The sequence below is a fragment of the Nomia melanderi genome, chromosome 2, assembly GCF_051020985.1.
Source record: "Nomia melanderi isolate GNS246 chromosome 2, iyNomMela1, whole genome shotgun sequence".
NCBI classification, from domain to species: Eukaryota; Metazoa; Arthropoda; class Insecta; order Hymenoptera; family Halictidae; genus Nomia; species Nomia melanderi.
The window spans coordinates 20,919,990-20,946,503 of NC_135000.1; the positions used below are offsets into that span (position 1 = coordinate 20,919,990).

The 26,514-nt window shown below is 42.5% G+C and overlaps 4 protein-coding genes across 8 annotated transcripts in view; 1 reads left to right on the forward strand and 3 right to left on the reverse strand.

The window, feature by feature from the left end:
• The window catches only part of PlexA (plexin A), a 316,934-nt gene extending 305,478 nt beyond the window's left edge, over window positions 1–11,456 (forward strand). For both annotated transcript variants that reach the window (XM_076374489.1, XM_031981615.2), the window contains 9 exons: window positions 1,219–1,950; window positions 2,276–2,401; window positions 2,596–3,057; window positions 3,237–4,918; window positions 5,224–5,437; window positions 5,516–5,699; window positions 5,815–6,525; window positions 6,604–6,749; window positions 6,979–11,456. In XM_076374489.1, the coding sequence (XP_076230604.1) occupies window positions 1,219–1,950; window positions 2,276–2,401; window positions 2,596–3,057; window positions 3,237–4,918; window positions 5,224–5,437; window positions 5,516–5,699; window positions 5,815–6,525; window positions 6,604–6,749; window positions 6,979–7,152 (4,431 nt within the window). In that variant the 3' untranslated portion in view covers window positions 7,153–11,456. The remainder of the gene's footprint in view (window positions 1–1,218; window positions 1,951–2,275; window positions 2,402–2,595; window positions 3,058–3,236; window positions 4,919–5,223; window positions 5,438–5,515; window positions 5,700–5,814; window positions 6,526–6,603; window positions 6,750–6,978) is intronic.
• A 713-nt stretch (window positions 11,457–12,169) lies between these two features.
• On the reverse strand, window positions 12,170–17,702 carry LOC116429109 (patched domain-containing protein 3). Of its 3 annotated transcripts, XM_031981597.2 has the most exons (12): window positions 17,549–17,702; window positions 17,287–17,476; window positions 16,997–17,177; window positions 16,343–16,453; window positions 16,033–16,279; window positions 15,852–15,925; window positions 15,334–15,775; window positions 14,567–14,812; window positions 14,070–14,372; window positions 13,413–13,977; window positions 12,861–13,343; window positions 12,170–12,777 (listed from the first exon to the last, which is right to left on the reverse strand). In XM_031981597.2, the coding sequence occupies exons 4-12, from the start codon at window positions 16,441–16,443 to the stop codon at window positions 12,371–12,373; spliced, it is 2,868 nt and encodes a 955-aa protein (XP_031837457.2). In that variant the 5' UTR covers window positions 16,444–16,453; window positions 16,997–17,177; window positions 17,287–17,476; window positions 17,549–17,702; the 3' UTR covers window positions 12,170–12,370. The 3 variants fall into 3 exon arrangements, with proteins under 3 accessions (XP_031837457.2, XP_031837458.2, XP_031837456.2); XM_031981598.2 differs by lacking the exon at window positions 16,997–17,177; XM_031981596.2 differs by lacking the exons at window positions 16,997–17,177; window positions 17,287–17,476 and having other exon boundaries at window positions 17,549–17,696.
• Window positions 17,703–19,157: 1,455 nt separating this feature from the next.
• On the reverse strand, window positions 19,158–20,280 carry LOC143174276 (uncharacterized). The gene is made up of 2 exons (XM_076365080.1): window positions 20,155–20,280; window positions 19,158–19,517 (listed from the first exon to the last, which is right to left on the reverse strand). The coding sequence occupies exons 1-2, from the start codon at window positions 20,278–20,280 to the stop codon at window positions 19,158–19,160; spliced, it is 486 nt and encodes a 161-aa protein (XP_076221195.1).
• A 646-nt stretch (window positions 20,281–20,926) lies between these two features.
• LOC116429090 (PI-PLC X domain-containing protein 2) lies at window positions 20,927–26,046 on the reverse strand. 2 transcript variants are annotated; one of them, XM_031981553.2, is made up of 7 exons: window positions 25,310–26,046; window positions 24,469–24,588; window positions 24,181–24,354; window positions 23,555–23,786; window positions 22,984–23,334; window positions 22,284–22,471; window positions 20,927–21,860 (listed from the first exon to the last, which is right to left on the reverse strand). In XM_031981553.2, the coding sequence occupies exons 2-7, from the start codon at window positions 24,518–24,520 to the stop codon at window positions 21,499–21,501; spliced, it is 1,359 nt and encodes a 452-aa protein (XP_031837413.1). In that variant the 5' UTR covers window positions 24,521–24,588; window positions 25,310–26,046; the 3' UTR covers window positions 20,927–21,498. The 2 variants fall into 2 exon arrangements, with proteins under 2 accessions (XP_031837413.1, XP_031837414.1); XM_031981554.2 differs by having other exon boundaries at window positions 25,296–26,046.
• Window positions 26,047–26,514: the final 468 nt, after the last annotated feature.

The following is a 26,514-nucleotide window of genomic DNA, read 5'->3' on the forward strand; positions in this document are numbered from 1 at the left end:
GCGAACGTAATTCCAGCTGTGAAGCCGACGGAGGGAGAGCGAGATGTTCCGTCATCGCGGCGCGGCGGCTGAACGAAGTCTCGTCGGGGCTTCGAGATTTAATTTGCCAGGACTTTAACCGCGAACGAGGCTTGTTCCGCGGCGAGGACCGAGGAAATACACGACGAACGCCGACAAGTCGAAATGATGCGCGTATATTTTCTCTTCCCGCAACACCTCTCAGACTTTGGCTACCTCTGCTCGTCCGCGCGTCGGGGTTAATCGGCCCGGCCGGCGCGCGTCAACTTCCGACACTCGCGGGAGAACTGTGAAACGGGTCCCGCCCGGAAAAGTGGCGCGCGTTACGAACGGTGATCATCAGATAATATGTAATAAATATTGAAGCGCACGAGGCGTGGAGTTCGTCTTTCCGCGGCGGACCGGGTCCAGCCGGTTATGTACCTGACGTGAATATTTAATTTTTCACTGCGCGCCGCGCCGCCGGTCAAGCGCCATCGTTTCGATGAATAAACCATACGCCGACCCCCCTGCTGAAGAAACTGATGCGCCTGGTGCCTCGTTAGCGGCGATTCATTCCGTCGATCTCGCTCAATGGAAGTCGGGACTTGTTTTTGGGGACTGTGGGGAAATGGAGTTCGTAATTTGACGGAGACTAACGCGGAATGTAATTTGTGTGTTTGGAACGTCGAATGAGGTAGTTCGAACTTGGAAATATCTGGAAACTGAGTTGGACGTCGTAGTAAAACGATTTCTGGGCACAGTTCGTGTTCTGTTTGTAGATCGTCGTGTTATTTAGTCTTTCTCGTTAAAGGAAATCATCCGACGACAGACAACGGTGAACGGAATTAAAATTCTAAAGGCTAAGAGGATGAAAAATTAATATTTAATTTTCTTTAAGCGAATAGGAATCTTGTCTCGGGATACATTCTGTGTCACGCTGTTTATTCCTTTGTGTTCGGTTTGCGATTCTAACGACGGGACATGCAAGAACATGCTTCGCAAAGGTTCGCCAGCACTTGACGATCCGCTTACAGCAAACGCCAGCAAGGGGCTTCAGGAAGTTCGTTTCAGGAAATCCCCTGTCATTCTCGATGATTAAACAAAAACCGTAGCCGTAATCTCGTCCCCTAGCTCTAAGAACCCCCTGTGTCTAAGCAATCTTCAGAATTATATAACAGACCGAAAGATACTCAAGAACGCATCATACTTATGTTACAGATCGTAGTGGAAAGCTCCACTCTAGGACTAGAGTATGGGGATTTGGAGATCGATCCAGGCGCTCCGGTGAACCCGGATCTGCTCTTCGATTCCCAGCTCATGCACCTATACGTGATGACCAATAAGACAGTGTTCAAGGTCAAGGTGCAGGAATGTTCGGTGTACAAGACCTGTCTGGAGTGTCTAGGCGCGAAGGACCCGTACTGCGGATGGTGTTCACTGGAGAACAAATGCAACCTGCGCAGGGACTGTCAGGATGCTGCCAAGGATCCGCTCTATTGGATCTCTTATAAAAGCGCCAAATGTACAGCCATCACGACCGTCACTCCGGACCAGTTGCAACGCACGACCGCCAGAACACTCGAGCTAGTCATCGAAAACCTGCCATCGCTTACCGGCCAGTTCCTCTGCGCGTTCTCGACCCTGGACAAGACCTTGATCACGAACGCGTCGAGGAAATCGTTCGGCGTGAACTGTACAACGCCAAGGACCGATCTCCTACCGCCAATACCCACCGGACAGCATCATTTCACCGCGAAACTGTCCGTGAGAATGACCAACGGACCCGACCTCGTCGCGACCAATTTCACCTTCTTCGACTGCAACACCTACAGCTCTTGCACACAGTGCGTTTCGTCCAGTTTCCCCTGCGACTGGTGCGTCGACGGGCACAGATGCACGCACGACACGGCCGAGAACTGTCGGAACGATATTTTGGTCACTGGAATCAATGTAAGTGTTACCGATTCCTCCTTTTATTCGATTTAGCGTAGATTCAGACTCTGAGAATCTAACGAACTACGAAGTGTGCAAATATTGTTTTCTTAGAAATTGGTGTCGATTTTCGGTCAATGCGATCATATGAATATCAACGTTCAATTATTAATTTTCAATTATAAGAGAGAGAAAACTGAAAATGATATAAAAGTCGCCAGAATCTACGACTAAATCTGATCCCTTTATTCTGTAATTTTGTTCGAAAGATGTAACAATTACCAGCATTAGCGGCGGTAAGTGTAATTTTAAAAAGTTAGTAACATAAAATGTAATATTCCAGAGGATGGGCCCGAGTTACAGAAGCGGTCCAGCATTCTGTCCCACGTTGAACGCCTCCGATACCCAAGAGATCCTGGTGTCTTCCGGCGTCAAGCAGATCATCCGCGTCAAAGTGCACATCATCGGGGTAAGAACGTTCGGCCATATCAATCTCCGAACGCAGTTAGAATACCGTTTAATACCATCGCATTAATTCCTCGCAGTATCCGCGCGGTATCGTTAGCAGCCCTTTCACGGGGCATCATTGTCGCGGTTAGTTGCCGGCCCCGTATGATTGACGCTGACCCAGGCAAAACGCGCGTTGTTTTTTTTCTTTTTCAGCAATTCATCGTGCAGACCCGCTTCGTTTGTCAGTTCAACATAGAGGGCCGTGTAACGAGCGTAAACGCTCGCTTGTTGGGGGACACGATCTATTGCGAGGAAACCGACTTTTCATACACGTCCCGCGCGCCGAACATCACCGTGCCGTTCGCGGTGATCTGGGGCGGTTCGAAGCCTCTGGACAATCCATACAACATCCACTTGGTGATCTACCGCTGCCGCGACATGGCGGACAATTGCGGCATGTGCCTGGCACTAGCGCCGAAGTATGATTGCGGATGGTGCCAGAGCTCGGACAAGTGCGAGGTCAAGAACCAATGCGACTGGGGCACCCGTATATGGCTGAACAGGAACCAGACCTGTCCGAATCCAGAGATTCACTCGTTCGAGCCGGCGATGGGGCCTTGGGAAGGGAACACGAACATCACGATACGCGGCATCAACCTCGGGAAAACGTTCAGCGTAAGAGCATCTCTTGAATAACATTTCGATTCTCGTTTCTTGGTTTGTCTTTTCGATCCGTAACTTGGTAAATAATTGTAAAATATCTTGAAAACTAAAAAAAAGCACGTAACAATTTCGAATTTCAAAAGATGTGATTGTACATGAAATTTTATGACACCATAATCCTTTAATTTCAGGACATCTACCGCGGAGTGAGGGTCGGCGGGATGCGTTGCCAGCCGTACGAAGAGTTATACATACGCACAAAGCAGATCGTCTGCCGCGTGGATGGTCCAGGAACAGAGGAAGACAAAATCGGACCTGTGATCGTGGAGATCGAGGACTTCCGCGGTGAATCGAAGAAAAACTTCGAATTCGTGGACCCTCGGATCACTTCCATATCACCAAAACACGGTCCAGTTAGCGGCGGTACCATCGTCACGATCACCGGGAGATACATGAATGCTGGCAGCAGAATCGAGGCTTTCATTGGCGATCTGCCGTGCTCGATAATCAGCACGGAGACCAGTGAAGCAATGTGTATGACCAGCGCAAGCGGTAACAATACGAGCGGGACGGTGCGAATGACGTTCGACGGCGCGTCCAGGATCTATGACGGGTCAACTTTCGAATACGTGGAGGACCCAACGATCGACAGCGTAGGCAGCGGCGTCGCAGGCCAGGTGAAAATCCCCAAAGGCATACCGGCCGGCGGAAATAAGATCTCGGTAACCGGCAAGAACATCGCGTACATACAAAGGCCCCAGATGTACGTTTACTACGACGAGAAGATGTTCGTCTCCCAGTGCGAGGTGCACAGCCAGGAGACAATGATCTGCAAGTCACCGACGATCGAACTGCCCGACAACGTCGTGGTGGACGCGGAGAAGCCTCTGTCCCTGGAGTACGGGTTCCGCATGGATAACGTGACGGGTGTCCAAAACCTCTCCCAGCACGGTTTCAGCCATTTCCTGCTCTACCCGAACCCGATCTACGAGGAGTTTGACGAGGAGATCAAGTACTACAAGAGCGACTACCTGACCATCAACGGACAGCACCTCGACCGCGCCTGCCAGGAGTCCGACGTGACCGTGCAGATCGGGAACGGGTTCTGCAACGTCACCTCGCTCTCAAGGCAGCAGCTCACCTGCCGGCCGCCTCTAACACAGCCGCCCGCAATGGACTTTGAGGGTTTGCCGAACAAGCAAGAGCTACCCGAGGTCATAGTGATCGTAGGTGGGACGCTCCGGTACAACATCGGAAAGCTGAGTTACGCACTGCCCAACAGCCTGAACGGGCCGCTGTCGAAACCGGCTCTTATCGGTGTGATCGCGGCCATCGTGATTTTGGTGATCGTATTCATCGCGTTCCTGATCGCCTACCGAAGGAAGTCCACCGAGAGCAACCGAGTTCTGAAGAACATGCAAGAGCAAATGGACATCTTGGAGCTGCGCGTCGCTGCCGAGTGCAAAGAAGCCTTCGCCGAACTGCAGACCGAAATGACCGATCTTACCGGCGATCTGACCAGCGGCGGCATACCGTTCCTCGATTATCGAACTTACGCGATGATGATATTATTCCCGAGCGACGACAACAGCCCTGTGTTGCAATGGGACCGGCCGGAACTCGCGCGCAAGGAGAAAGGCCTGCGATTATTCGGCCAGTTGATCATGAACAAGACCTTCCTGCTACTGTTCGTGCGGACTCTTGAAAGCAATCGATACTTCTCCATGAGGGACAGAGTGAACGTGGCCAGCCTCATCATGGTTACACTTCAGAGCAAGATGGAATATTGCACAGACATACTGAAGACGCTCCTCGCGGAGCTGATCGAGAAATGTACGGAGGGGAAGAGTCATCCTAAGCTATTCCTTAGACGGTATGTTTTATGAGGTTAATTGTGGTTTCTGGGTGTAATTATTTGTGGTACTCTACGTGACAAGATTTTACGACGAACCATTTTAATTTTCGTAACTTTTATATTGTCCTTTTACTCTAGAACTTTTAACTTTCTGTTGGTGGAATAGATTGTATTGTTGTTTTTCAAATTTTCGGCTTTCTTTGCTCGCTGCGTTTACTTTTTTATAGAGTTAATTGTCTGCTGCATTGAATGAACTTGCATAAATGAAATTGCAAGATTTACGTGGATATCAGAGTTCGAATAAATTGTGTTTCACGTTTTAGGACGGAAAGCGTCGCTGAGAAAATGTTGTCAGCATGGTTCACTTTCCTTTTATACAAATTTATGCGAGAATGCGCTGGAGAACCATTATACGTGCTGTTTCGCGCGGTGAAACAGCAAGTTGATAAAGGTCCCGTAGACGCCATCACATCTGAAGCTAGATACTCCTTATCGGAAGAAAAATTGATCAGACAGTCTATCAACTTTAAACCAATGGTAAGATTTTATATCGTAATATACAAGATGCTTTTCTTTAGATCCTTTAACTAATGAACTTCAACGTTTTCCATTCAGACGGTCTACGTATCCATATCTCAACAAACAGTCTTCGTCGGTGGCATGGATCCGAACACAGAAAACGTTCCAGTGAAGGTTCTGGACTGCGATACGATATCTCAAGTGAAAGAGAAGGCATTGGACACAATCTACAGAGCCACACCATACAGCCAAAGGCCTAGGAAAGACGACCTAGATCTTGGTGAGACACTTAAATTGTTATAAACGAATCGCTTTCCAACATAATATAATATCCAATTTTCTAAATTCCGAAACGAAAGAAATTCAATTGCTAACAAATGCTTTTTCTGTGATAGAATGGCGAACTGGAGCATCCGGAAGATTAATCCTGTACGATGAAGACTCGACAACCAAGACGGAAGGTGAATGGAAGAAACGAAACACTTTGAATCACTACAGGGTACCAGACGGAGCGTCGCTGAACCTGGTTTCCAAGCAGTCGTCAATCTACAACCTGTCGATCCTCTCAGAGAAGACCGACAAATCGCACAAATACGAAACCCTGAACCTCAGTAAATTCAGCTCAGCCAGCCCTCCTCTGTCCCGCGCCACGTCGCCATTGAATCAAAACCACGACGGTGGACTAAAGTGCTGGCATCTCGTCAAACATCACGATTCCGACGCGCGAAAAGAAGGTGACCGCGGTAACAAAATGGTCTCGGAGATCTACCTGACGAGGTTACTAGCAACGAAGGGTACGCTCCAGAAGTTCGTCGACGATTTGTTCGAGACGATCTTCAGCACCGCGCATCGAGGCTCGGCACTACCACTAGCAATCAAGTATATGTTCGACTTCATGGACGATCAAGCACTGCAACATGGCATATCCGACCCCGAAGTGGTCCACACATGGAAGAGCAACTCCCTTCCGCTTAGGTTTTGGGTTAACCTCATTAAGAATCCGAATTTCATTTTCGACATACACAAATCGAACATTGTAGACTCGTGTCTGTCGGTTGTGGCACAGACGTTCATGGACAGCTGTTCCACTTCAGATCATAGATTAGGTGAGTATTACAGTTTCATGTCGTCTTTGTTTGTTTCAATGAACGGAGTCATTAAGGGTCATTATTTTTTCATTGCAGGTAAGGACTCGCCAAGTTCTAAGCTACTTTATGCAAAGGACATTCCAGTGTACAAAGAATGGGTAGAACGTTACTATTCAGATATCAAAGTCATGCCAGCCATATCCGATCAAGACATGAACGCCATGCTTGCCGAAGAGTCTAGGGTAAGTGACTTTTTCCTCGAAAGCAACATTAGTTACCTTCTAGATTTTTAATTCGCATATTTAATTTTTTTTAAAGTAACAGAGATAATTAAATGTATTTTTTTACTGAGAAATCAAATGTACATGTACTTGAACGTAGCAAAATTTGATTTGATGTAATTATCGAAACAATTTACCTCCCGTCAAAGCTTATACTCTTATCTCTAAATAATTTATTTTGTCCATACAGTTGCACACAACAGAGTTCAACACGAATTGTGCTCTCTGCGAACTGTACACGTACGCAGACAAATACAACGAACAGCTGATAGTGACACTGGAGGAGGACGAGTTTTCACAGAAGCAGAGACTGGCATACAAACTCGAGCAGGTGTATAATATAATGGCGGCGGACAATCCCTGATGTACCATGAACTCTATGAAGCACATGTCAAAGCCTGCCCGCCAAGAGTTACCCTGCTGAATACTCGACCGCAGTTAGGTATTCTCGAGGAAGCACCAAGAGGACTGGCCTATCTTATAATCGATCGTCTCAGGTTTCCCGTGCAAGCCAGTTGTCTCAGCTTAGTACGCGAATTAAATACACACAGCATACAGACACACAGACACATGAACACGCGGACATGAACGAAGAAACTGCACAACGGACCGCTAAAGAAGTTTCGCGATGGAAGACTGTAAGTTCAACGAGAGGACTAAGTGTTGTTTTCGGAAGTACCGTGTGAAAATACCAAGAGGAAGTCTTCTGAATGGTCGCTGGCGGGCGAGTGTGTGCAACGATAATCAAGAGCGCGCGCCACGCATAATTGTACATAAGATACCAAAATCACGATTAATTGTAATAGAATTATTTGATGTGCGGCGGCCACACCGGCCGGCGGCCATGACACGCAAATACTCACACACGCACACGCACACACACAAAACACAAGAACACACGAACACATAAACGAAGAACAAACAAAAATGCAACCGCAAACGAAGATTTCACCAATTTCGCGGCAGCGATCAAGCCGCGAATCGGTGGACGTATAGGGTTTTAAAGAAAAAAAAACAAATGAAGGAAAAAGAAAAAACGAAGATTTAAAACGAGGAGAAGAGAAAAAAGGTAACAAAAGATAGACATTAGTGATATAAGTGAGAGTGAACGAATCGGCCGATCGATCCCGATTGTTTGTAAATGTGTTTAAATGAAGCGATCGATATAGATGCCGCGGCGCCATCGTCGGGGGATCGGCGATTTTTAACGAAGAAACATTTCCATCCACCGCTACTAGCTGAAATTTTTTGAATTACGAACTGACGAATTTTAATAAATAAGATAATTAACGATTAACGATGATTAATTAAACATTATGGGTATATTATATATACATGGATGGTATGTCGTATGTATATGTGTACATATATACACTTTATACCGGCGCAAATGTATGTGTGTATGTATATGCAGTATCCGGGAACGAGTGCGCGTACAGTATCGGCGCGTACGCCGAAGTTTGTTTCTCAGTGGTCCCTGCCGATTCGAAACATCTCGCTGCCTCGATGAACAGCGTTGATAACATTATTCACCCATCGTCCAATCGGATGACCGTCGGACCGTTGTCGACTCGTCTCGTCGAATCGATCGCGCAGAGATCGCCGTACTGTACGTACGCATTGCATTACGCGTATTATTTATACTTACATGCATTCAAAACGGAAGAAAATGGAAGGAGTCATCCGCGAATCGGAGACAGACTGTGTATTAGTTGATAGGTATTAATCTTATAGACTATGGCCGCGCGCGAGGCCAGCTCGATGTGACGGTTGTGTTGAGTGTGCGTGCTTCCCCTCCTTGGTCTCCAGCTCATTGTTCCATTTTATCATTCAACATTCATTTTCATTGTCATGCATCATCATCATCATCATCATCATCATCATCATCATCATCATCATCATCATCATCATCATCGTCATCATCACCATCATCATCATCATCATCATCATCATCATCATCGCCATCATGATCATCGTCATTATCACTATCATTATCATTATAATTCTTCACCAATGATCATCCTATCATCATCACTGTTTCATAATCATCAGAAAACCCTTATCCCGCATCCCTCTATTCCTTGTGTCACTTTCCCTCTTCGTATTACATGTAGCTAAAGATATGTCCACTATCGGCGCCTCCTACTCGTTCTGATCATCCTAGAAAACACACATTGTGCCACTATCTCATCCCTCCCACTTTCTCTATCTCACTGTTTCCCTCGATCTATCTCTTCCCTTCGCTCTTTCTCTATCTTTACACTATTCCCTTGTAATGCTTCAACGCCTCCGTCGTCATGTTGTTGTCACTCTTAATTATTGTAATATATAATGAATAACGATCACTGTTGAGTATTGTCTGATTGTAATACATTGATATTGAATTGATATGAATTGATAATCATTAATTAAAAGAAAAAAAAATGCGTAACACTTAAACTCTGTGGATGTAGCCATATTGGTATGGGTGGGAAACGTTCAGAATCGCGCTGATGCAGATGAGAGTGCATGCGGGAGCCGTTCGCGGACTGACAGTACTCGAAACCCTATCTCTCCTACAAACGTGTCACCTACGCGCAATGTGTTGACCGACCTCTTGTATTCATTGTATCTATAAAGGGGATCAAAAGAAAAAAAAAAGCAGAAAAAAGAAAGAAAGATAGAAAGAAGATTTACTAACACGATGTAAATCTCGTGAATCCGTGCAGGTGTGTATCGTGTATCTTCCAAGTTCATTTTCCTTGTTGAAACTTCGACCGCTCTCGAAAACGCACACCGGGAACTCTCGGCGCGGGGGTTCCCGCCACATTGACTGCCATTGATGTTTAGATCCGCGTGGGTTGGTCCCGACGATCATCGTGGACAAAAAGAATTCATATCGCCGAAGGGGCGCTCGACGGCCGGAGCGACCTTCGAGGGTGCTGTCGACGCGAGCGGCTGGTAGCGAGTGCGAGTAAAACAAATCGTTTGTTGTGTATACCGCGTATGAGTGTGTGTCCCGTGCGTCAATTCAATGTGCAGTTGTCAGTGGAGAAAGTATTTATTGCTCAAAAAACATCGGAAGACCCGTGTGTGGAAAGGTAAGGCAGCAGGGAAAGATACGGAGTTGGTAGGCTACGGGAAAGGAACGGGGGAGGGGGAACGCGGTGTGACGCTGAGGAAACGCGCGGCGGCGAACGGGCGTGCGGGCGAGAACGATCATTGGATCGCAGACAGGGTACTCCGTCTCATGTCACGAGGAAACGGAAAGAGAGAAGCGGGCAAAAGAGAAACACGTAGGCAACAAGAATTTTCGCGTCGTTCGACCGTTATATATCACAACCTAAAAGAAAATGAAAAGGAAGGAGGAGAAGAAGTAACGCAAAAATATGTATAATAAACGAGTAAAACGAAAGGAGTGGAGAGAAGCGAAGGACTCGCAGCACACCCTCCCCCGCGCACGCCGACTTCAAATGGTACTAATAAACCCAAAGTGCCTCTGGTAGATTTTTGGGCATAAGCTTGAGTAATAAAGACTACATAGCGTTTACTAATAAAAGCACGACTACGACGCGATCGCTGATTGTAATAAAAAGAAAAAAACGATGATAATAATAATAATTTAACGGAAAGGAGAAGGAATGAAATTAGGGGAGGAAGTAACGGGAAGAGGGAAGGAGAAAATGGTAGACAAAAACAGCAGAGTCGGAAGGCGGGAATGAGACACAGAGAAAGACGTGTGGAAAGGAAAAAAAAACAAGAGAAAAAATTGTGAGGGACGGGAGTGCGTGTAACGGACGTGTGTACGACGCGTTCGTTGTTTCGAGCGAGAAAATGAGAAAAACGCGAGAAGATGAAAACGTGAAAATGCAAAAAAACCCAATAGGCGGGCGAAGTGCGGGCGTACCCGGGTGTACGCGGTGCGTACGCTAATTACACATTTAGATAGGTATACATATTAGTCGGTAGCCTAGTCTCTATGTCAGTGTCTGCCCTGAGTGTCTTTCCCATGGTGTATCCCTATAAAGTGCGTGTACCTTGAATTCCTGGCAAGCGGACGTGCAATTCCCCCCTCCATCCCTCCCGTATCATTCAATCCGTTCTCCATCCTCGCCTGAACCAGTCGATCGTCGGCCCATTAACGAACGCGAAAAGGAGAAAAACCCTGCCCCCTCCTGTCCCTTCTGCCAACGTCCTCCTTGCGCCAACTTATCACACCCCTTCCACCGCAGAATATCATCATTATCATCAGTCATCGTCGCCATCGTCACGATTATCATCATCATCATTATCATCATCATCATCATCATCATCATCATCACCATCACCATCACCACCACCATCATCATCATCGTCGTCGTCATCATCATCATCATCATCATCGTCATCATCATCATCGAGCGTCATCGTCAGAAGAAGAAAAAAGAAAAAGAAAAACCACTGCCCCCTCTCTCCCCCCTCCTTCTTCGTAACGCGTTTAACTGTGCTCACACATCACGCGTCCTTCGCCACACTACCGATCGGCACGTTTTGCTAAGTAAATATTAATTATTGTATCGATGGTTCCTCATTAATTATGGAATGTACGATCCCAATTTGTAAAATTTGAACTAAGTAAGGAGATTGTGTATCGCCGTATCGTTCGTGCGTGGCTTGCTGCCCCCCGGCAGTCTACTTCTACCGTGTGTGCTGAGATCGTGTTTCCGGAGAACGTGCGCCTCTGGTCGGATGCCTCTGTCTGATGGGTGACCGTGTTTGTACGCGTGTGGAGAACTCTCGAACGTCTTCCCGTTCGTCCCCGTTGTTCGCGTCCGCTCGAATTGGAAATTAAACCCTCCGAACCCGTCGCCTAACGGTCCGGGGGCGTGGGGTAGGGGGAACGAAACGAGGCGAGAACGGACGGGAAAGAAAGAAGGGGGCCGACGAACGGGAAGGACGCGAGAGTGACAGAATCATTCGGATGAAAGATTGCATGAGTGTCCGTGGACTGTGCAAGACTGAGAGAGGCAGCGGAGGGAGCTTGCCAATCAATCCCGGGGTCGCTCCCTCGCCGCTCGTTTTTACGTCGTAAACATTAATTATGATTATACATAAAGAAGATGAAGAAAAAAAAAGATGATAACGCATCCAGCAAACACGATTTTACGTTACGTTTAATGATAGTCATGTTCCTTTCCGATCAATAATTATTATTAATAAAATCTATATCAACCTTGCTACATTATTTTATACTTGTTTTTCTTTTTTTTAATCTTAATATATTAGATAAATATAAATATATATAAATAATGCCGTTTTTAAGTTATCCGACCTTTATTATTATTATTATTATTATTATTATTATTATTATTATTATTATTATTATTATTATTTTTGTATAAATGTGTGATTAATAGTACGGATAGTGTAATAATTTTGTATGTTTATTGAACCAAAAATAAATATTATTGATAAAGAATCGATCATTGGTCGTGCGTTTCTTTTGACTTTCCGTTTCTTTCTTCGACGGAGTGCGTCGGCGTGTCCATAGTAGCTGTTTCCTTGTGTTTCTTCGGTGGGGAGCGTCAATGTTATAAAGAATCGATTATTAGTCGTATGTTCTCTTAACCTTCCGGTTCTTTGTTCAATGGAGTGGTCACCGTGTCTATTGTCGCTGTTTCCTCGTATTCTTTCTCCGATGACGGTTTCGATTTATACTGCTGCAGACTCCGCGGACCGATCGTGCTCAATATCACTGGTAGCAAGAACAATCCGTGCCAGAGCCCGAACAATATCACCAAGACGAAGATCCTCAGAAACGCGTGGAACACATAGCTCTCCGAGAACGCCATCATAGAGAGTGCCAACAAAGTGGACCCTGCGCCATATGCAACTGCTGCGCCTATGTATCTTACCGCAACGTGAGCTCTTTTTATGCGATCCTCACTTCCGATATCAGACGCAGCGTGTACAAAGGCGTGTGCAACGTGAGCCGCGTAGTCGACGCATAATCCAATGCCCAACTCCAGACCTAATCAAGCAGAGAGATTATAAATTCCTTAGCAACCATTTTCGAGATCTATGCTACAGTAATATTGGAGAAAAATCTCTCACCGATGCAAGATGCAATATCTATTGTCATCCCCCAAAAATGCATGAACCCGCAGACATTTAGCAATGTGAGAAGAACACATAAGAAGATCCAGAAACAAGTCTGTAGTTCAGCGATCAGTAACCCTGTCATTCCCATAACGCAGACTAATGCTAACAAAACGTTGCGTAGGACTTCTTGAGAGATCAGTTTATCAGTGGTCCATAGGCTAAACACTTCGCTCCAAACTGTAATGAACCCATCGATTCCAGCCTCACGGGTCATCTGTATACTTTGGTCCATTGCTGGGATCCACTCGTGAGGGGTGTGGAATCGTTTGAAGATAAAATCTATGGTACTCGCTATAATCGGTGGTGTATTTTGACCGCATACTAGGTCTTTTTTGAAACGGAAATTCCGCTGGTACTTGCCACCATTTTGACTAAATAAGAATTTTGATAGATACTCGCTAAATTGTGTGTCGCTAAGTGTTGTGGTTCTTAAATCTGGAAATAGAAGTCTTTTAATAGTCTCTCTTGGTACTATGCTTCGGGTTTGTACAGAATGTTGCCAACCTTTTGCAAAATACTTAGACACGAAGTTTGTGAAATCGTTCGGCCACGAATGTAAACTTTGCACTGTTGATAAATTAGTGAATGTTTCCGTTAAATTTATCAGCTTAGGAAACTCGGCAGTGTAATTGTATTCTCCCATGAGAATGATAGCCTCGTAGCCGTGTTCTGGATATTCACGATGGTACACGCTATAATACTTGCTTAGGTATGAACTGTTTGGTATGAACCAAGTTGGATCGAACCACTGTTGTAACTGTAATATACCCATAATGCCCGCTGATGCAGCGACAATAGTTATTAATACTATCAGTATTTTGCCAGGTACTGTTAACACAACGTGTGTATATAATTTCGTGATGAATTTGGAAGTTGGTTCCTCTTGTGAACTGACGAATTTTTGAGTATAATTTTCGTGAACGATCCACGGAAATATCGAGTTCCTTTTGCTCTCAATTCGTTGAGCGTCCAGAGTAAAAAAAGCAACGTAAAATGTGATTTGAAGTAAAAATGTCAAAAATACTCCGACTGCTGCGTAAATACAAAATGACTGAAGGGATGGTAATATCTGAAGATACATTTATAGTTAAAGGTTGAAGTTAATATGCACAATCATATAGATATCACAGATAATAATACATAAGTTTAATACAAACTTACTGTTGATGCGCCAATAATAAAGGCAACTACGTCAGTAAGAGAAGTAATAGTAATAGCTGAACCTGCATGTCCCAACATTAAAGCTATTCTTTCTTTCAATGGCTTATTTCTGCTTGATTCGTGTGCGTGTATTTCTTTCCAAGATGCCATTATCAAAAAATTATCGTCTACTCCAAGGGCCAATAAGAGAAAAGGTAAAGAAGTATGTACAGGCCCATATGGTATACCAATTAACGAACATATACTGACTGAAGCTACGAATGCACCGCCCACACACAAAAGGCCAATACATGTTAAATAAATCTGCAGAAAGTTATGTATAGTTAAAAGCAACATTGTGAAAACTGTTTCCTATAAAGAGTATCCTGAATACTACTAATAAATAAGTTAACTATAATTAATTTCAAATCAAGTCTTAATGATATTGGTCTCGCTTCTCGCTTTGGCTTTCAGGATAGTTTATGTGATTATGTTACTTCATTTGAGTGAGAACTTACTCGCCATCCTACCCAATTGAAATCGGAAAATATGACTAGAACGTAAAAGAACATCAAAATGAATCCTATTGACAGTATATCTATATGTCCGAACATTGTCACATATGTTACATCCCCAAAACTTCTACCAGCTTCGTACCATATGGCAAGAGTATTATTTGCATCTTTCTTATTATTTAATTGTTCTGCATTTCTATTTAATACATTTAAATAAGACACTTCCCATTTAAAAACCTCTTCTGTAGCCTATAAATATAAAATGAACTCTATTACAAATCAGTTATCCTTATTCTGTTCATTAAATTATAAATATAGAAGGCTACATACATAAAAATGTAAATACTTATATATAAAAGAGTAAACAGTAATAACAAGAATCTAAGCTAAAAATATTGATTTTGTCTAAGATCAAAGATATCATAGAATAGAATTAATATGCTGGTAAAACAAATTTCTTTAAATAATACTATATATGAAAAAAATATTTAAACTGATCTTGACAAAATCATTCAAAATAATAAACAAGGCCCAAATCATACGAAACATAAAATTCAAATTCTTTAAATAATATAAGTATTCCATGTATGTATCACTACAAAATTTCAAAACTTTCCTTCAACATTAAAAAAGCTGACATTAAAGAAAAGTTAAATTATATTTAAGTTTTCATTTTTGTATTTTATGTTAATACTTTCAGTAGTATTCAGTTATTTTATAAATTTTTATATTGAAACAATGATTTAGGCCTTTTAATGAACTTACCTTACCCAATCAGCTGTTCCAACATCATTGCCAAAATTATCCATATCCACTTTCGAAAAATTTATATGTACTGCCCATTGTGTTTTTACAGCTGTTGCTGATATGATTCTACCTTGCTCGTCTGTTGTTATCCCACCCAATAAATTTGTGAAGTTTAAAGGATGTCCTAAGGTAGGGCTAACTTTTATTTTATTTACATCCCTGATTATTTCATTTTTTGACTTTTGGAGAATAACATTAGTATCATATTCCCATATGTCTACAAGACTACTTATAAGGCAAGCTTTTGGCAAATTATTCACTATCTTACAATATAATTCTGGATCAGTATGAACTGCAGGTTCAAATGTGGTACCATTGATTTGTGACTCAGGTTCCATGTCAAAAAAATCATCATTGTCATTACTACGTTTTTCTCTCTTCGCAACACCTGATATCACAGGTATTCTATACATTAAAAAGAAAAATATTAATTTCTTATTGAAATAAATACAACATAAACAATATGTAAAAGAAATCTTACTTGAAACACACATCTGTCCATGCAATGCGGTCAGGAGTTTGTATAGAAATAACTTGCTTTATTATTTCGTTCAGCTGAAATGATTTAAGTAATTTCCTCACTTATGAATAAACAAATATAGGTCATATAATAATCAAAGTGCATATTCCTATACTAAAATTCAAATGAAAGAGATAAATACTGTTGCGAGAGCCTCTGGTTCTAATACATTTTCTGCTGTTAATAACATGTTTTCCATTCTTAGACCTTGTCCAAACCGATCAATCATCCAGTCTGTATCTCGAACAAAATCTGAATCCTGCGGAATCCATAATCTTACAGGATTCTTCTCTTGGTGAAAACGATATAAACCCGAAAGAGAAATTAAGACTATCACAATGCTACAGACGAACCACCTCAGTGGTCTCTCTGCTATTTTCAACCCAAGTCTAGGAAAAAAAACAAATACATTCTAAACAACGCTTACCTCATTAGAATCGTTATATACTTACCCATAGAAAAAGTGTTCGACCACTTCTGAAATTCGCTGCGGTACACGTTGCAGATAGCTCTGAAATGTCCGTTTACGAACGATTCCTTCGTCGATTTCCATTGTTTTGACACTGAAATTCAATCACACCACCCTCGTATTTTCCTGTCTCATGTTTCGAATTTCGCCCGCGCGTTACTTAAACCGTAAAAGAACGATTCGCCTTTGCGTACCATCGACGTGGATGGCATTCAGCTTGTGTTGTTAATTTTCTCGCACTTGGTTACTGGGTTCGCGACGAAGGACACGGGTCACCTAACCTCTAAATCTGTCGACCGATTATATAAACGAACAGATAAAGGATCGTGAAAAAGAGCATACTGTCGAAGACGAGCGCGATCTGAGCAAATCGGTGTACAGAGCTTTTATAATCTTCAAGCTCGGCGAATACACGAGTGTCACTTTCCATCTTAGTGCTTTACTTATCGCACTTTCAGCTGCATCAGATTCCACGTGACGCATATATGACATATATATGCACTGCGATCTATGCGCATGCGATTTGTCGATCGCGATCTATTATTGAAATAAACACCGAACCGACGAATCGGAATTTCTAACAAAAGTTCTATTAAAGTTCTACTATTAAAAAAAAAAGAAATGAAAAGTCGGTTACCAATTTTATCTGTTCCCACTTTCGTTTTCTATACGTGTTCTTGCGATTAGTCCCGGTTGAAACCGATGAGTGTCAAGGTCTCCAAATGATGGGAAGTGAACAAACTTTTATGCCTTTTTCTCAGTTTGAGTAGTCAACATTGATTGGTAAAATACCGTTTCCGAGTAAATTATAATATTAACTGTTCCGTCAAGGTGGAAAATCCACCGATATGAAATATAGATATAAACAATTTTCCTATAAATATAAGATTCCCCATAGCACGCTTGCAATAGATTTAAAATACATACCGGTCGTTTATGAAACGTATTCGTGAAAATTGTTGAAACGCATCTTTATACAAAGACGAAAAGAAAAATAAAGAATCGAGGTAAACGTATGGAAAGCACGTTTTTTTAGCGAATTGCTAACAGTCTCCCTTCGCGATTCCCAATCACCTTCAATTTTAATTTTAACACTGCCAAAGTTTCTTTATTATCACTACAATGTTATCGAGATGATAGTGAACATTTTTTATATTGCGTTCATAATAATTAATAATAAACAACTCACCAAAGATTCTTGAATGATCAGTTTGCAGAATGTAGAGTCAAGCTCCTTCACGCTAGTTAATGGCAAACTGGAGCTGTTTATCCTGATAGTATGCAGGAAGGTGCGGTGAAACTGAATTTAATGACGTATTCTTGATCTTAGATACGTAACACGCTGAACACACCGTAATCTGAAGACGCTAAATACTTATCGATTAAATACGATGATACTGAAGATACGAGATCGATGCTTTTTGCGGTTCCGTGTGTTCAGTGTGTGTCCATAGCTCAAATAAGCATAATCGGCGGCGCTACTACGTGGAGGAACGCATGCAGATGTAGTCTGCGAAAGAATAAGTGCAATTAATTTCTTTTGCGGTTTCTTTCATGTCTAATTATGAATTGGGAACGGTGTGGGTACGCATGTACAGGGTGAGCCGGGAGACTGGATCTCATACGTATTAGCTGTTTCTTAACAAGAGAGGTAATGATGTCACTTTAGTGATTGATTTAGTTTTATTTAAATTATACATACAAACAAATGAATGTAAACTATAGTTTGAATGATATAAAATGTAAAATAAAGTTATCATCTAAAATGTTGAGTACTTTCATATAGAATATAAGAATAATATTTTTATTTTATACTTTCATAAATCTATCGAGTTCTTGTTTAATAAAATGTGATACTTTTTTAGTGATATTCTTTTACAATAAAGTTTATGTAAAGTTTATTTAAACGGGTGGCATATGAAACTGTTTAATCTATTGAGTGAAAGCGTGCTTGGACTGTTTAAAAATATTTTGTTCGTCGTAGCGATACTAACTTGACGTTTTATCGCTTGTTTGTAGATACCGTGATGAACTAGCACACTAGCTACAGCATTACAATCGGTCAAGTATACGAAATTGATAGTTGCAATGATATCTAATGAGTACTTGCCCATGGTAATTGAAGTAAGTGGAGAAGTACTTCCCGAACCAACGTTACTACTGTACTATACAGTCTTTTACACAATCAGCTAATTTAAAAAAATATGTTTAATGATCAGAATGAATTAAAAAGTGTTTTTATACGTATAATACATATCTTTCATTTTATGACATACAACCGTTAAACAATTAATCACAGCTTGACACAGCCAATGTGTCAGAATTTCTACCGATCATGTTCGCTTCTGATCATGTTACGGATGTGATCACGTGTTCCAACTTCCATTTAAATAGATAGCTTCATATCACTAGTGCCGTCATTAAGACAATTTTATGCATACATGGGCAACTTTCATTTACGACTCGTGCTTATTTCTTTCATACAATAAATTCCACTTAGATATCGATACAGTATTTTATTAAATACTAATGCATACTCCAAACCTCATACAAAAATTAATAATAATGAATCATGAGACATTCTTCAGCCAATCCCACGGATCTTAATACTGTAATCAGCTTACTCGAACGGTGGCATCAATACTCCCGGCCGAAATGATTTCGATGCAACATTAGCTCCTATTCATTGTGATTCCAGTTACGGTACGTGTTGCATTGACCTCACTTATCCTATCGAACAGTTGTGATTACGTAACGAGAACCACACATAAGAAATATATATATAGATAGAATTATCGCTATGTACTAAGCGAAATCGTGCAGCGAAGCATAGTCATGGCGGACACGAAGATCAAGATGCAAAGTTCAAACGCGGAGAGTATTGTTTTGCAGTAACGGTGCCGTCCGCCGATCTCCATGTGCGCCAGGGTGTACAGTATGTTGACTATCGCGAAGCAAGGAAGAATCATTCTGGCCACAGGAAACAACGGTGACATGCACAACCATATCGGTGTAATTAGCAGATAAGCTAGCACAGTACCAAGATCGTGTTGATGCGCGCTTCGGATGCGATCCACGTCTTCGTGGCCGCCTCCGGTCGGACATAAAATTATATTGGGCCCTTTCATCCACATTCTGTCCTCCTCGCTGTGAATCACCTGCAAAATCGATCGGAACTAAGCGATCCAATTAAATTCCCGGGAATCTTCGTTCGTTTGATCAACCGAATTTCAAAAATGTCACGACGCGGTGTTGGGACATGGCTTAAAATTGTTTCGTTACGATAATGAAACTCAAACTTTTCTTGCTATCTTGCGTGTAAATGGTTCCGTGGTGCTATCTTGGTAATGAAAAAGATATCTCTATAACTGAGGTATAACCACGGCCAGAACAAATAGAATGATAAAAACTTATTATACAGCTTTTTTGAAACTTGAGTGAAATGTTATGACATTAATAGCTGTGAATGTTTAAATATATATTCTTGATGATGCTTTTTAAGATATACGAAACTATTTCTACCTTTTCTTAAATTGCGAAGTATGCGATAAATTGATTTACTTCGAGAAATTGCTAATTATCAAAAAGGATAACACTTTATTTTAACGAAAACATTTTAGTATTTTTTAACATTCGCTAAAGCGACTAACTTCCGTAACTAACATCAAGAACAGAAATTAATCGAAATTGTACGTATAATCTTCAGGAATCTGTAAGAACTTCGCAATAGTGCTCGGAAGGGAGACAATACAGCGAAGTAGGACAGTAAACAATGTAAAAACGAAGGAGATTTACCTGTCTAGCTACTCGAATTCTGCCAGTGAACCACGACAAAGCGTTCATCTTCAAAACAAGTACGCACGACCACCAAGCGTAAACAGCCCACAGCTCTCTCGCTTCGCGTGCAAGATTGTCCTCCATTGTCTCGTCGCTGCCTTGCCGACTGGTCTGGTATTGAGAAGAAAAACGTCAAGAATTGTCTTGGTCCCGACCAGTCCTTTTCTCCCTCAGCATCCGTTTCGCGCCGTCGTAAGCATTATTCCCCGATCTTGACAGCAGGACGAAACATTTGTCAACGTCCTGGTAAAGCGACGACGGAAGAAGAAAGGATAGGGCGGACGTGGTATCGGGACTATCGCGTTATTAGAAAGTTACGTGGATACCAGCGAGCGAGCGAGCAGAAAAGTTGCAAGCGAGAGAGAATGGGGTTGCACGAGAACGCGTTAAAATTCTCGTCGCATCGATTCACTGCCGTTGGCTGCTAGCAGACGACTGACTACCTCGAAAAACCGGTGTCCCGAACGTGATCCAGCAGCGTCGGCCGGCATTTGGAAGTCAAATCGCCGCGAACCGAAACACGGCGCCGCCGATCTCTGGGCGGAGCACGTTTTCGAAATGTTGGAGCATTTGTTTCGAACGGTCTCGTTCGAACCCGAGTTATAGAAAGAATTATATGAGGAGATTCTTTTGAACATTTAATATTGTTTCATTCTGTTTCTTCTTTTAAACTCCACCGTTCGCGGGACCACAATGTTTTGATATAGAAGGGCGAAGGCATTAAAACTCCTTTCTCCTTGAGTATACGTAATTATACTCTGATTTATTAGTTTTTTAATTCGCATATTATTATCCTTGCGCATGTGTTTGGACTCTTACATCGGTTACCCTAACATTCCTCCGAAACCTCGGCGAATCGGTGAATTTCTTCTACTTAAAATTCAAGAAATCCGAAAATTACAATTCCGCGGTTCATTTCGAGATAATCTTCGTCCTCGTCCTCGCGAATTCTAATTAATAATTAATACTATTCTCCCATTCTTCGAATGAACCTTCGAAATGAACCTACTGCGTCTTCCTTAAGATACTCGAACTACGTAAAGAGTTTCAATGATTCATAAATACAGTTGAGATTAAAATTAATCAAAGATTAAAGTTTATAAGCTCCTAGACAAATAATTTCAATCTCAACAACTGATTTTAATAGATCCTCCACACGTGATAACAAGGAGATACAAGGCTAACTTCTGAATACAATTCGACTGATCTCGACCATTCTTTCGTCTCGACTCTGTACTCGTTTGCAAAGCAGCATCTAATTAAAATTAAATGTTCGCTGGGTATATTCGTTTCTTTCTCGCGTTATAAACGCCATTGGGCGATGTTACTCTTCTTAATGTTCGCCTGTATCGAGACGTCGATGAGATTGTTCCCGAGGAAGAAATCGGTAGCCACTATGTTGGTTTCCTTCCACCATTCCTCTTGGAACTTAAATGTAAGATTTCTGTTCACAGAATCCGCCATCTGCCGCAATCCACCGGACAGATTGAAGATTATGTCCAGAGGATACGGCGTCAATTCCGCCATCACCGCCCATAATGGGTTCTGGCTGTTTCGGAACCTCTTCGGCCCCATAATAACTTCGTCCAAATACTTGAAGAGACCTTCCACTGTCTGTTGATTACCCCAAGCTTGAGACATTGTTGGCCACAACCAGTCGTACTCTGTTCAGAAATCATTTCGATTAAACCTCAAATTTAAAACAAGGAAACAGATAATTGAAGAAAATAATTTGCCTGAGAGAAACGAAAATTACCAGTCAGAAGTTTGATATTTTTGATATCTTAGAATTTTCATTTAGCATGGTTCTATATCTATCTATCGAATTTTTTAATTTAAAATGTAGAGTATTAGTGATTTTGTTGCCTACGTTGATTAAACTGTCGCTTTAGTAATTTATCATTTATAATTAATAACCCGCGCGAGCGCTATCGAAGATTATTTTGTATTAATATGGAATATTATCAGTAATCGTTGAAAATTTCACGGCTATCAGATTAATGAGGAATCACGTGACCCGAGTATATATCAGCGCATTGAATTGACGCGTAAGGATTCAATTGAATAGTAGCAGGTAATAAATTTACCATTCACGATGTGCTTATCGCCGTAACAAATAATCAAGCGTTTCCCTCCGGTCCAAATATCGTTCAAGGTCGGACCAAGACCTTCGACCCCCCTATCAGGCTTGAGGATCAGACCTTCGAATTCTCGCCAGAGGATCGTAGCCAATCGGCGATGCCTGCTCAACCTGTCCTCGAATCCCACCGGAAATCTGCGTGCAAAATCGTCCCATATTGAATTACATCATCCTACATTGAATTATGTTACGTCCCTGCGAGGACAATCGTATCTGTTACATTCACGACAATTCACAGCCGCTTTCTTTCATTCCCCTTAAACAGAATGTATCTTAACACATCCATTTGACTGATCAGAATTTTCGATTTGATGCCATTATCTTGTCACGGGATAATATCGGTAGCCAGCGATTTTATTATTATCCAATGCTTCGTGTGTACCGTTTACCTTATTTGCTCATAAATGCTCATATGAAATTGTTTTCAATTACTTGCACGACTATCAATGTAGACCGATAATGTTATAACATGATTATCATTGCATAACTTTGTAATAGCTGAATATAGTAGGTCACAATTATTAGCACAAAAATATATATTTTGAGGAATACTATGTTCTGTATTATGTTTTATGAAAAGATAATTAACGAAGCAGATGAATTATTGTTTTATTGCAATGTACTGTACTTTGGTATTGTCAGATTACCTATGGAAATCCATGATGACAACCTCTCCCCTCGCAACGTTCAGAAAGTTCCTCACATCTTCGATGATAGCGAACAAAGGAGTGATTCGAATCACATCGTGATTAATCCAGAAACTGTATATGTGATTGCCTTCCTCAATGGCGGTTCCATTCGGAATTGATGGGTAATAACCCACCCTGATATCCAGATACCTTATACCATGCACTAATTGTGTCCATACGTCTCGATCCTGTGTTAACAAGTATCGTTGGAAGGCATCCCTCCGCGTTAAATCACCGTGCTTGTAGCATCCTGAATTATGAGTTCCGGGAATCATTAAACTTCCTATTGGCAGCCTTCCCAGCTGTCTCCTGCGTATATATAATCAAGAAAATTATTCCATTAAAATACATGTCTGACGTAATTACGGGGTGACTGACAAAGAAGTAATTTCATAAAAGACAATATAGGATCATGTTATTCCTTCCTGAAAGACTCCATGTTCGATGAAACTGAATTTTAGATAGAAAGATTTTAAATGAAATATGTACTTATATTAAAAATAAGTTTATTGTGAGTATAGTTCGTCACCTTAAATCGTACATCCACGTCGGCCAGATCTGCAAGCAGGAACTGGTGAGGAAAGCCCCGTCTTTGTAAAGGGCAGCATGGTATTTCAAGCAATGGGGTCCGGGAAGTGTCGAGCCATCTTTGGTGTCCCATCCACCCGGAAGGGGTGGTCGACCGACCGTGATGTTGGTTCGATAATAGCCTCGGGGGTATTGCAGCAAAGTCAAAGTCAACTTGGGCTTGATCGTTTTATCTGAAAGCACAACGTCGATGGGTTGCGTCTCGACCGATATCAACCAATCCCGACACGATCCAGTCCTAAAGTTCGTTCCTCACTGGGTCCGGGGACGTAAATACGAGAAAAACGTCAGCCAAGATAGAAACGGGGACAAATTGATAGCTTACGTTCCCTCGGATGTATTCCGTTGCGCGTCCTTTTTTTGAAATGGACCGATAAATCTAGAACCCCGTTTCATGAAAACCGAAAGGAAAACAGATTTTCCTTCAATCCGTCCGTTCCGAGATACAAAATTGGACAGATTCGATAATCGATTTGATTTGAATGAAACGTAGAACCAATTCGAAAGATAAGAGTCGTTTTAATCCTCGAGTTACGACGTTCAAGAGAAGCAAACAAAACTTATTACTATGTGCTGGGTCAGCAGTGAACACCTTGATGGTATCTGGGTATCCTGTACTCGATGGACAATCGAGATCCCAATTTACTTCTAGCTCAGCGTCGACCACTTTGTCACTGGCAGCAATTGGTCTCCACAAGGAGGAGACTGTCAGCCATACTTTGCCGCATTGCGCTGCCAATGCTGTAATCACAAACGTTTCCGTGAAAAAATGGACCGACGTTTTGGGAGCTTTGATCTTAATTGAATAGGTGCGGCTGTTACTTTTGGGGAATTAGAAAAAAAACACGCGCTCACCGATGTCGCAGAACAAGGGAAGCAATAGCAACGTCGTTCCTTTCAACATCATCGAAGAGTTATTTTATGAGTTTGCTCTGGACAGGGCTCCGATATCCGACGTCAGAAATCGGTGTATACCTGTGTTTGCAAGAGTTATTAGTATTCGAGAAAGAACATAGCAAAAAATTAATCACCAAGAAATCTCTCATCAAACAGAGAGTTTTAACCATTTCACAGTAAAACAAAATGAAAAATCGGGTGCAAAATCTGTGCACTTATTCTGACATCAAAAGTTCCGTTGTCAAATCAAAAAACCGATATCTGTTTTTTGCAAAACCAATAATGATAGACTCTGTGGCTCTAAACCATTGCAACCCCTGGTTATAGATCCACAGAATGAATACACAAAAGTCAATAAAAGAATCTAGCCTGAATCTCTTTTTTTATTGCTTTACATGCAAACTACCATTCAAAACAAAATTCTTCGCATGCAGCATTCACAATATAGAAAAAAAAAACACGAAAGATTGACTACCGCATTACATCGAATGTGCAAAATCCCATTCGTTTCACAGAAATAATCAAATTAATCGTACTTCGAACAAATAATCGAATACATTCGACACCATATAAAACGATCTAAGTAGTCCCATTCTCATCTTACATGTCCACTAACCGCAAGCAAAACAAAACAAAAGACTAACCAGTCCATTACATCAACTATACAAAATCCCATTCGTTTCACAGAAACAGTCAAATTAATCGAACAAACAATCGAACACGTTCGATCGTCAACGTACAAAATGTTCTAATCATTCCCATTCTCATCTTACATGCCTACTAACCACAATAACGTCACCTCATTCGCCGAAGGGTCCAAAGGATTCGGTCGATTCGACGGCCTCACGACGGACTTGCTCGCGCGTGCTGCACGCCGCGAGCCGCTTCCTATCCAGCTAGCCGATCGCCAGGAATCGTTCGAGTCCTGGATCCCGTTCGCCGACAGCCGATCGAGCATTCAGTCCCGCTTGGTCGCCGATGATTCGCGGAAACGTTAGCGGGGCCTCTCTCTCTATCTATCTATCTATCTATCTATCTATCTATCTACCTATCTATCTCTCTTTCTCTCTCTCTCTATCTCTCTCTCGGTCCCTATCGTTTCACGTCACTTCCTCGATCGCGATTGGCTTCAAGACGATCGGTCCAAGTCTGTCCCGGAGGACATGTTACGTCTCCGCGGGTTCGCAGGTCTGACGGATCGATCCGTGACAGACTCGGTCAGATGCGAGTGACGATGAAGCAAGGGTCGATCGATCGCGTTGTCCTGGCCAAGCCGATCCAGCCAGTGACTGAACGATGGACAGCCGAACGACCCGTAACCGGACCAGTTTAATATAGAATCCCGCTCGCTTATGGGACATTCAAGCACATTGTGCCATCATCCTTCCATCACTTCCTCGGACACGTCAATTGCTCGATGGGGACCAACCGACCGCCGTCCTTCTCTCGCCGGCGATCAAACGCGCGCGTTTTTCTCTGTCCGGCGTTCGGTCATCCTATAGACTGCTGTCCACCACCGGGGGTCAGACCCGGCCTGACCCGCCGGCATTAAACACTATTTCCTGCGTATGCCGTGGAATATATAGTTTCGAGACAACGACGACGTCGGCTGAAGGGAGAAAGAAACACACGCGCAACCAGAAGAGAGAGGATGACAGGTGGCGAGGGAAAGAGAGCGGTGGAAGGGAAGAGCGATCAGTGTGTACGCGCACGACGGATCACCGGGGGTTGGGGGACGGATTCTGATTCTACATTGAATTATCACCCTCGCTCGTGGGTCAACGGGGGACGGGGAGAGCACTCGTGAGAGTTAACAGGATGATGATTACGTACAGGTGCAGCCAACGAGGCGACTCGATTTATCGTTACTCAGCGCTCGATGCTGTTTACCCAGCGACTACTACGATCATGATCGATGGCCACCCGGTTCCGAGAAGCTCCGTTCCTTCTGCAGCCTCGCTGAAGGCTCGGCTGACCGTGGTGCTTGGCCGGGGGAATCAATTC

Coding starts and splice junctions, on each gene's coding strand:
- LOC116429109 (XM_031981598.2), bottom strand. CDS start 16,443: ATGGAAATCGACGAAGGAATCGTTCGTAAACGGACATTTCAGAGCTAT. Junction 13,978..14,069: donor TTATTATTGGCGCATCAACA/GTAAGTTTGTAT, acceptor ATGTATCTTCAG/ATATTACCATCCCTTCAGTC. Junction 13,344..13,412: donor GTCTAAGTATTTTGCAAAAG/GTTGGCAACATT, acceptor TTCTATTTCCAG/ATTTAAGAACCACAACACTT.
- LOC143174276 (XM_076365080.1), bottom strand. CDS start 20,280: ATGGAGGACAATCTTGCACGCGAAGCGAGAGAGCTGTGGGCTGTTTAC. Junction 19,518..20,154: donor GAATTCGAGTAGCTAGACAG/GTAAATCTCCTT, acceptor TCGATTTTGCAG/GTGATTCACAGCGAGGAGGA.
- LOC116429090 (XM_031981553.2), bottom strand. CDS start 24,520: ATGATGTTGAAAGGAACGACGTTGCTATTGCTTCCCTTGTTCTGCGAC. Junction 23,787..24,180: donor CACTGCTGACCCAGCACATA/GTAATAAGTTTT, acceptor TTGTGCTTTCAG/ATAAAACGATCAAGCCCAAG. Junction 21,861..22,283: donor CGATAAGCACATCGTGAATG/GTAAATTTATTA, acceptor ATTTCTGAACAG/AGTACGACTGGTTGTGGCCA.